The 11029-nt window shown below is 37.9% G+C and overlaps 1 protein-coding gene across 2 annotated transcripts; it reads left to right on the top strand.

The window, feature by feature from the left end:
* The first annotated feature begins 463 nt into the window (after positions 1-463).
* Positions 464-10201, top strand: LOC121254899 (potassium transporter 6-like). 2 transcript variants are annotated; one of them, XM_041155098.1, is made up of 9 exons: positions 464-690; positions 795-1086; positions 1198-1687; positions 1791-1844; positions 3634-3894; positions 3984-4036; positions 8241-8355; positions 8438-8692; positions 8968-10201. In XM_041155098.1, exons 2-9 carry the CDS (start codon positions 1048-1050, stop codon positions 10026-10028), a joined length of 2328 nt encoding a protein of 775 aa, XP_041011032.1. In that variant the 5' UTR covers positions 464-690; positions 795-1047; the 3' UTR covers positions 10029-10201. The 2 variants fall into 2 exon arrangements, with proteins under 2 accessions (XP_041011032.1, XP_041011030.1); XM_041155096.1 differs by having other exon boundaries at positions 464-1086.
* Positions 10202-11029: the final 828 nt, after the last annotated feature.

Genomic DNA, 11029 nt, shown 5'->3' on the forward strand with positions numbered 1-11029 from the left:
TGTTAAATTGACATATGATACTCCTTAACAGACAACATATTGAACGAAACAAGTTACAAGACAGATGAGATAACTTGCCGAGAAGACCATAGGCTATCTTGACTTTGGAAAATAAGTTACACTAGCAGTCAACTGCGTACTGAGAAAGAAATAAACCAAAAGCGAAAAGTCGTAGTCTGTGGGTTTAATTTGTTGTGGTTTGAAATGCCGTGTAAACCAAATACACACACACACATTTTTACGCCCGTTTGAATAGTGAATTTTTAAAAATTTTTAATATTAATATTAAAAAATAATATTTTATTTTATTTTTAATTTTTATTTAAAATCCTCTCATCTTATCAAACGCAGGATAAATGAAATCTTCAAAGCTCCAACATTGTAAAAAAGAAAAAAAAAAAAAAAATCAAAATCAGTATGTGTAGTAATAATACTATAAGCATCCCCATTTTTTGCGGCCGAGTTTCAGACCACTTTGCCCCTTCACCCATCTTTCTCCGACTCTCAACACCCAAGTGTGTGTACCCAAACGCTAATAACCCCTCAACCAACTGCAAAGCTCTCCATTTGTCTCACTTTCTATCTGTAAATTTCTGAAGAACTATTGCGCAAAATATTCCAAGACTCCCAGTCCAGATTCCAAACCGTGTGGCTTTTCGTGTTTTGTTCTTTTTATGCCGCCGTCTCATGGTTGTTCACCTGCTATCCACGTTTACTTCTTAAATTTAAATCAACAATATTTTTCTCTTTTCTTTTTTTCTTAATTGAATAAATTAATCTCGGATATATCTCAGTACTTCGCAGAGCACGAAACTGGGGCAGGGAGGTTTCGTGACTGGGTCGTCTTTGAATTCTATTTGCAGTGAAATATCACTTTCTTCAATTTGTGCAGCTCATCGTTGATCTCGAAAGTCGTCTCCTTTGCTAAAGAATCATATTTTTTTTCTAGATATAACTCAGAATTGCATTTTTGGCAAATGGGCATTCATTGAATCTTTTAAATACATACTGAAAAATGTCTATCTTGAATTTCTAAGTCCATTTAGCATGGATCTGGAACCTGGGGTTTATCAAAACCATGCTAAGGTGAGCTGGGAACATTTACGAACATGCATGAATTTCTCTTTTCTTTTCCTTTTTGATTTTTGAAAGAAACCCAATTCAGTGTTTGTAATCGAGTTGTTGTTTTTGTTGCAGAGAGAGTCATGGAAGACACTACTGACTCTGGCTTATCAGAGTCTTGGCGTTGTCTATGGAGATTTGAGTATTTCACCTCTATACGTTTATAAAAACACATTCGCTGAAGATATCGGACACTCGGAAACCAATGAAGAGATTTATGGCGTGCTGTCCCTTGTGTTCTGGACCCTCACTTTGGTTCCTTTGCTGAAATACGTGTTTATTGTGCTTAGAGCTGACGATAATGGCGAGGGAGGAACATTTGCTCTGTACTCGTTGCTGTGTCGACACGCCCGAGTCAGCTCACTGCCCAATTGCCAGGTGGCAGACGAGGAGCTCTCGGAATACAAGAAGGAAAGCATTGGGTTGGCCCCAGAGACCGGTTTTGGGTCGAGATTGAAGTCTACATTGGAGAAACACAAGGTTTTGCAAAGATTTCTTCTTGTTCTGGCTTTGATTGGTGCTTGCATGGTGATTGGAGATGGTGTGCTCACACCAGCTATTTCTGGTAAAGTATATGAGACCTTGTTCTTCTGGGTTTTGATTCAAACTTGAAATATTGGATGTTTGTGACTAACTGGATTGGATTGGATTTCATTTGATTGGTGTAGTTTTCTCTGCGATTTCTGGACTCGAGCTTTCGATGTCAAAAGAGCATCACAAATGTAAGGCTCTCGGCTTTGCCTCTGTTTTTGTTTGATTATGAGTTTTTTGTTAAGCCCTTCTGTAGATATTTGATGACTGAGTAGCTTTGGATTATTTTTTTCTTTAATGATTTAAGGGAAAATAAGTTCTTCCTTGAATATCTTTTCTTCTGAATTGGTGGATTTCGGCAGGGTCAATTTTGAGTTTCTGTTGTTTTGTCTAACTTCTCTGAAATCTACTAAAATTTTCAATTTTTGAGGTTGAACATCTGCGCATATTTTTCTGAGTTTCCATTCGGTAAACATGTTACTGGTCTTATGATAGGCGCTTTTATTTGCCCAACAATCATTATCTGTTCCTCTCTTTTCAGTCCCCTGAGAATTGCGTTTATTTATTCCTAATTTACAATCCATCCTTGCTCTCAAAGTGCTGTGTTGTGGACCCATCGCCTATTTTGTGCATTTAGGTAGCCAAACTATGACCGCAAACGTTGTAAACTGACTACATGGATAGAGCAGCTAGTTTTCTCCTTTTCTTTTCTCTTGCTTTTTTGTTCCTTTTTGAGTGTTCCTTTTTCTTTTCTTTTTTTTTTTTGGGGGGGGGGGGGGGGGGGGGGGGGGGGGGGGGGGGGGCGGGCGGTTTAGCACATTTTAAGACCTCTAATATCTCAAGCAGTGGTCATTGGGTCATCAAAGAAATCTAGACAACTATCGATAGTGGAGAAGTTAAACTCTAATTTCACTGTCTGGAGTGTGTCAGATTTCAAAAGTATTCTCGTTTGAGTGGACAGTTCTTTCCTTTTCTTTTTTCTTTTCTTTTGGATAAGTTTGAGTGGATAGTGAGAATTAACAAAAAAAAAGAAGTTGGCTTCATGTCTCTGCCTGAGGTGGAATAAGGGTGATTACAAGGGGTTCAAGGAGAAGAAAGAAACTCAACATTGTCCATGTTCCAACTCACTCCTATGCTTATCTTATTTATGACTCTGAACCCATAAAATAAGAGAAGGTATACTGAATATCCAAAGCTCTTTGGTTGACTAAAATTACTATGATATAGGTACTGTTAAAGGTAGGGAAGACCAAGTGCCAAGAGACTTTCATGCTTCAGAAATTAGTCCCTTGAAGCTAAAACCTGTTAAAAGAAGGTTTTTATTTTGTCTTGTTAACAGCCTCTTTTACCTTTCATATATCGTCTGACTGGATATGCACTTATGGCAGGTAGATCATCTCTGTTGTGGGCTCAGTTTGGTGTTGGGTAGAGTTTTAGGGGCTGCATTATCTAGGAGTAGGGCCAGTAACAGCCCTACAGACAAAGCAGGATTAACGAGAAGATAAGTGAAATATGTGGTGATATATCCATGTTTGAATTTTTTTATCAGTACACTAGTTAGTGCTGATATGCCTTAACTTATTTGAAGTTTGGTAATCTCTTGGCTTTCTCATGCATCACAACCATGATGCAAATAAAGAAAAGCAATAAAAGAAAATAAAGCAAAGAAGTAAATGAAAAAAAAGAGCTTCTATGATTCATATCTTAATGCAATTGTCCTTGGAATGTTTCTTTTGAAGCAGCATATGGTACTCCTTTATTGGTAAATGCATCGCATTTTTTTCTTTGTCAATTCAGAAGCTTGGTCTATTAATAAGTTGAAAGGTTCTGCTTCATGCTTGGTTTTTAACTTAACAGATCTTTTATTTAACTTCTCACATTAGCATTAGCAGTTAAATTTTTCACCTCTTAGTTTCTTTTACCCTAAGATTCATGCAACTGCCTTCACCTTCCCTCCTGAAAGTTTGATGCTTTTTGCAGATGTAGAAGTTCCAGTTGCATGCATCATTCTGATAGGCTTGTTTGCCCTTCAACATTATGGCACCCACAGGATTGGGTTCTTGTTTGCTCCTATAGTTTTGACATGGCTTTTGTGCATTAGTGCCATTGGGATATATAACATATTTCAATGGAACCCGCATGTCTATCGGGCAATTTCTCCATCTTACGTGTATCGATTTTTAAGGAAAACTCAAAGCAAAGGTTGGATGTCCCTGGGTGGAATTCTTTTGTGCATAACAGGTATGGACTTCTGACAGTTAACTTTTTTCCTAGTGCCACTACAAGAGAGTATTTTGTTTGTTTCCCTTACTGCATCTTCACTTTTCCAGGTTCGGAAGCCATGTTTGCTGATCTTGGACACTTTTCACAGTTATCAATCAAGGTAAATCATTTAATAACTCACTTTATAAATTACACCGAGGGTTCTTGACCAAATTAACTTGGTGGGGCTTATTATTTGAATGACTGGACCGTGTTTATTTGCATCTGGATGTCAATTTTATGATCTTTGCCTTCTTACTTAAAAAAAAAAAAGATCTTTGCAGTGTTGTTGAGGGTGGACCTTGTACAATATTATCAAGCCTTTTTTCGGCCTATGCTCATTTTCTCATTGTGACAGTTCAAATTTAGTAACTCATCTCCTCTCCATCGGCCCATTTTCTTAGAAATATAGGGTTGAAACCAAACCCTTGTATATATGGTTGTATCCTTTCAAAAGTGTAATTTTCTACTGCCCTCCCCCAACCAAAAAAATGTGGTGAGGCTTTTTAAATTCAAGGAATATTGGTTAGCCATGTTAGTATCCCATTCAGCATATGGAACCAATTTCTATACTAAAATCCTTGATACAATGTATTTCAACCACTCAATACCTATGTTGAAGCGGATCTTGATTGACTCTTGTTGTGTCTTGTATCTTGCATCGTGTTATTTCTTGGAATATATGTGTACTTTGATGCCAATGTGGACCTTCTCCAACCAAGAATTTAAATTGACCAATCTTTATTAGTAGTAGCTAAAATCTGGCACCCTGGAGTATCCATCGACTCGAGAATATACATAAAAAGCTAGAGCTGTTTCATGAATTTAAATTCCTTATATGTCAAAATTCTGTTAAATGGTTCTATGTAATTTTTTTGTCAAACATGAGCTACTGGTTTGATGGAAATCTGATTGATGATGGTTTTCTCACGATAATTCTCAAAATTAAGGAAAAAGGAATCAGATTTTATTTTTAGCTTTTTTGCATAGGCATGCATGTTCATGAATTGTTTCTTTGTTACTCTAATGTTGTTCAACTTAACCAGAACAACCTTGGCCTACCTTTTTCTTAGGGCAAATTCAGACCAATGTTTTAAATTCCAGTCCAGTGATCATTCCGGTTTAAGTATTGGAACGAAATATTTCAGTACCAGTGCATTCCGGTGCACCATTTCGGGATTAACTATATATTACATATAAATATTTATATGTATATATAAACTAACAACTAATAGAATAAATACATACATATATATATGTAAGTGTGTATCATGTATATGTGTATATATATGGAAGAATTGAAGATTTATAAAATGAATATACGCCGAGGAAATCACAAACTTGAGTTGAGACACAAAAAGAACTAAAACAATAGAGAAATTATTAAAAATAATGATATTAAAAAGAGAGAGAGAGAGAGAGAGAGAGAGAATGAGGAGACATATTTAAAGTTACAAAAAATTAAAATTATATAATATATTCTAGAATTAATTAAATACCATCTAGATTTAAAATTTACAAAAATGCCATCCAAGCACAAAAAAATTACAAAACAGTCTGAAAACGGAATAGGGTCCGGAATGGCGGGAATTTCACCAGAATGGCCGAAACGGGCCTGAATTTTGAGCGAAACGGAACTTGGAGGTATACCGGAACGGAATTTAAAACTATGAGTAAGACAGAACCGCCCCCCCCCCCCCCCCCCCCCCCCAAAAACACGCGCGCTTCTCCCATTTTGACACTGAGAGTCCCGATTTTCAATTTGATAGTTTCAAGACTTGAGTTTTCCCTCAACTTAAATGTAAGGTCTTAGCAAGGCCTTTTCCAGCTATTGACAGAAAGTTGCTCAGTGTTGTGTTGATTTTCTAAATTATGCTTTCTCATTCGCCATTGAGGTTTAGCACCCCTCAAAGAGCTTGTCACTCTCAAGAGCTAGAATTGTGTCCACCGAGGGATGGTGCCGACCCAGTGGTGCTCTACATGTTGCAGGAAATCTACAGTTACCTATAAAAAAATAGTATACCATCAAATGAGAGCTACAGTCACTCAGTGCCACAGCAAGTGCAGTGAGTTGAAAGAGTTTTTGGATAGGTGCATTTATTGAACTATTATCCAGAACTCTAAGGGCTCATTTGTTTTCAGAGATGAGATGAGATGAAATGAGATTAAAGTTAAAAAGTTGAATAAAATATTATTAGAATATATTTTTTAATATTATTTTTGTTTAGGAATTTGAAAAAGTTGAATTATTTATTTTATTTTGTGTGGGGATTTGGGAAAGTTGTAATAATGAGGTGAAATGAGATGAGATGTTTTCTGAAAACAAACGAGGCCTAAACTTATAGAAGTGGTTGAGAGTAGACACATAAATAGATGCCCTCATACATGTGGCTTGACAGAACGCATTGCCCAGGATTGAAGTGGTCAACCACTAGCTCAAGTCAGATTACATGTGAATTAGTGAGTACCAATGGGGGAAACTGCATTGGAAAATAGGTGTCACCTGCACAAGGTTTTATTGGTTTTCTATGGAAGAATCCTGCTATCACCTGAGTCAACATGTGTTTGATCCAACACAACAATTTGGGTCAGAAGTATGAGTCAGGTCAGCACAGTAAACAAACCTAGGGGTGTGCCCCTTGTGCACCAGCAGAGGTGATGGATCCTTCATCTTCTTTTTTATTTTTTTGGTTTTTGTTTTACACCTAGGGCCTCATTATGACTTTTATATTGAACATCAGACAATGAGGTCCATGTGAGCAACTTTCTGTCAATAAATTGACGAAAAACGTGATATAGTTCTTGGAAGTTTGTTTAGTGTATACTTGGCTCTCAAAATTATCAAATTGAAATTAGGGTCTCAATATCAAAGTGCGGAAAAGCAGAAGTCGGTTGTATCTGAATTTCCCCCTTAACAAGTTTCTTTTTCTGTGGTGGTTTCAATCATACAAAGAAAATGCAATTTGATCGTTCAAGAAAGAGTTCATGTTAAAGTTTTCAAGTGCATTAGGTCCCATTGGAGGAACTCGGTGTGGAGGAGGAATGAGTAGTGACTTTATCCTTTGTGCTGCCATTAATATGGATATATTTTGGCTCAAGAAATTAAGCTGTACACTGGGATAAGATTCCAAACGATCTAAGGCCTCGTTTGGATGTTGACTTGAGATGAGAAATCTGTGAATAACAATGAATGGTTTGGGAATAATAGTGAAATAGTTTGAGTTAAGATGTTTTATGTGATTTTGAGAAATGAGAAAGAAAAAGTTGAATAAAAATATTATAAAGTTAATATTGTTAGAATATAATTTTTTTTGGAGACTTGAAAAAGTTGAATTGTTTTTTGTGTTTTGTTTGAAAGTTTGGGAAAGTTGTAATGATTAGGTGAAAAAGTTCAAGATTTGAAATTAAAAAGTGTGTTTGAGTGGTGTTTGAATGATGAGATGAGACCATCTCAATATCCAAACAGGGCTAAATATGGCTGCTTTGGCAAATAAAATCTTTGAGAAGACAGAATGTTTTGGGTGGAAAAGGATGTTAATTGTGAGGTGAAATGGATTCATCCTCCAATTGCCACATGGAAGTTTAATTTTGATGGTACCTACCGATAATATCTTGGTGGTTGGTTGTGAGCAGGATTGACGGTTGTTATAGAATGGGCTTGGCTTAAATTGGTGATTGTAGAAACTAACTGTTGGGAGAATTCAAAGCAGCACTCCTTGCTGTACATATGGCCTCTGAGTTGCGATTGACCGATGCAGTTTTTGAAGGGGATGCACAAGTGGTCTGCAATCAACAGGGGCCTCTGACTGGAGGATTACGAATACCATGGAGGAAACAAGGGCTTATTTGAAGTACTATCCTGGCTGATCTGTACAATGGATTCCACGAAAGGCCAATCAACAGGCCCATATGGTGGCTAATTGGGCAGCAACGACTTCTATCTATGGTGGAATCTGATCCCTAAGAACGTTGTAAAATGGGATGGCCTTTGGCACCCCTCAAGTTCCTTTGGTTAATGAAATTTTCACCCATTGCGTAGAAAAAAAGTATATTTAGGCATTTCGCAATATGCTAAGATTATAGCAATGTTTTAGGATAAACCTAATGTTTCTCAAGTCTTGTATTCTAATTAATATTTATAGCTTCCCTGGGAAAAATAAAGTCGATGTTTATGGTTGAATGGATTGCCCTTGTGGTTTGGCTGTCATTAGAGGCAAAATTTGGGGCTTTTGAGAAAAGATAAAGAGTGTGAGCTGCAATTGTGACAGATTAATAAGGTCTGTCTTTTGTATTTGGCCTAATAATAGATTTTCACATTTCTGCAGATTGCTTTCACGTCTGTGGTTTATCCAGCTTTGATTCTTGCATACATGGGGCAGGCTGCATATCTATCTAAGAATCATTTAATTGAGAATGTTGGATTTTATGTGTCTGTACCTGGTAGGTACTTTTGAGTTCTCCATAAAAATTATGTGGTTTGGATTACACGCAGAATCTGAAATACCCATGCTTATTCTTACAGAGAACTTAAGATGGCCTGTTCTGGTAATAGCAGTACTTGCTGCAGTGGTAGGAAGCCAAGCCATCATCACTGGAACTTTCTCAATCATTAAACAATGTTCCGCACTGGGTTGCTTCCCAAAAGTGAAAATTGTCCACACATCATCTAAAGTTCACGGAAGGATTTACATCCCTGAGATCAACTGGGTCTTGATGCTGTTATGCTTGGCTGTTACTGTTGGTTTCAGAGACACAAAGCGCTTGGGTAATGCATCAGGTATGGCAATCAATGACGATAATCATAATTTGTTGGACCCTACACAGATCCTTTTCCAGTAAAAGCTTGTCACAAGGATTTGCCTGTATCAAAATGATTTTAACTGTGCCAGCGTTGATTTCTCATTGATACCTCTCAACAATTATAGTCCAATTCTAGCAGTTCTCTGTTGGTTCGAGAGTTATTCCAGTGCATCGGAGTAAAGTTTGGGATTATGCCTTGTCTTTTTGCTTCTTTCTGCTCAAATCATTAACCAGATGCTTTGTGTGAAACAGGTTTAGCAGTCATCACCGTCATGTTGGTCACCACCTGCTTAATGTCGCTAATTATCGTCCTATGTTGGCATCAGACTGTGTTCCTTGCAATTTGCTTCGTATTCTTTTTTGGAACAATTGAAGCTCTCTATTTCTCAGCTTCTATCATCAAGTTCCATGAAGGAGCCTGGGTCGCTATTGCCCTTTCGTTCATCTTCATGGTCATCATGCACGTTTGGTACTATGGCACTGTGAAGAAGTATGAGTTTGATGTGCAAAATAAGGTCTCCATCAACTGGCTACTCAGCCTGGGTCCCAGCCTAGGCATTGTACGAGTCCGTGGCATTGGCCTCATACATACTGATCTGGTCTCTGGAATCCCAGCAATCTTTTCCCACTTTGTCACCAACCTTCCTGCCTTCCACCAGGTCTTAGTTTTTCTATGCATCAAATATGTCCCTGTCCCGCATGTGAAGCCTGAGGAACGGTTTCTAGTTGGGCACATTGGCCCCAAAGAGTTCAGGCTCTACAGGTGCATTGTAAGGTACGGATATCGTGATATTCACAAGGATGACACTGAGTTTGAGAACGATCTTGTATGCAGTATAGCAGAGTTCATACGCACTGGGAGCACTGGATCTAGGGAAACAGTTGAAGACTTGGGGAAGGATGAAGACAAAATGACAGTTGTTGGGATGTGTTCTACTCATGCAGATGGAATCCGAATAAGCAAGGATGATGTGAGCAATATAGAGTCAGCTGGTACATCAGAACTTAGGGAGATAAAGTCACCACCGGCAATACAACCAAGAAAAAGGGTAAGGTTTGTCGTGCCGGAGAGCCCAAAGATAGACACAAGTGCAAGGGAAGAATTGCAGGAGCTGATGGAAGCTAGAGAAGCTGGCATAGCATACATACTGGGGCACACATACATGAAAGCAAAGCAAGGATCGAGCATGCTGAAGAAACTTGTAATCAACTATGGGTATGAATTCCTGCGGAGGAACAGCCGTGCAGAGACCTATGCATTTAGTCATCCACTTGCATCTACTTTGGAGGTAGGGATGGTCTACCGTGTTTGATTTTGCTTACAAAAAATATTGTAACGTATAGTGTACATTTTGTAGTGAAGACCACCACTGTTGGATGGTGGATGAAAGAGAGCTTTACACAGTTCCGAGTCTTTTTTTCACCATACAGGTCCCCCAAACTTTTTCCTTTTTGGTTATAGAAAGGTGGATTTGCCTTGAAGACACTTGAAAGAGTAATGCCCATTGCCCCCATAGATTCTTATGCTGAACTTTCTCCCCTGGGGATTTATGATCCCGGGGGCTTGTCGAATGATAAATTACTCTTGCAGAACCTTTCATCATATTTACAGCACAAAAGCCTAGAGGGCATGCATGCAAGAGCATGGCACTGAAAATGGTTGCCCCTAACAACTCAAAATGAATAAATCCGTTGTCTCCTTGCAAGTCATGTGAAAGTCTAAGGTGGTCTTGTTCGTTGCTTTCTCTTCAACAACAGGTTTGATTCTTTTCTGTCAGCATCTTCCAACGCCGAACAGTTATTTTCCCAACAAGCACGTAATCATGAATCCTTAATTTACCTTCTTCAGCTCATAAACTCTTATGAAGGGACCTTCATTCCGACTCCCACAAATAGCAAATGTATTAAATGTTTATCCCCAAACATGTCGGTTGCTGCATGATATATGATAAGCGTCCCGCAAATCTCCCAGGCAGTCATGAAAATTGGGCCTCTTGATTATAAGGCTGGGTGGGTACTTGTAGTATTGCAACGTATATCTCACGTATTTTCCTTTTCTTTTTCTTTGCTTTCTCCTCAAGTAATAATAATCATAATCAACAAAACGTTCTCAACTTTGTGCGTGTTATATATATATCTTATCTTATATGTAATAAGCAGCAATAAGCAGCTGTTGTACACTATTTTTTTCGATTTTATCCTCTACCATCTATATATTTTACATTCGTACTTTGTCAGATTTTGCCGAGTGAATTTTACCCAATTATTTTCGTTATTATCCAGTTTTGAATATGTTTACATTTCTTTTCTATTT

The sequence above is a fragment of the Juglans microcarpa x Juglans regia genome, chromosome 3D (genome assembly GCF_004785595.1).
Source record: "Juglans microcarpa x Juglans regia isolate MS1-56 chromosome 3D, Jm3101_v1.0, whole genome shotgun sequence".
Classification (NCBI taxonomy): Eukaryota; Viridiplantae; Streptophyta; class Magnoliopsida; order Fagales; family Juglandaceae; genus Juglans; species Juglans microcarpa x Juglans regia.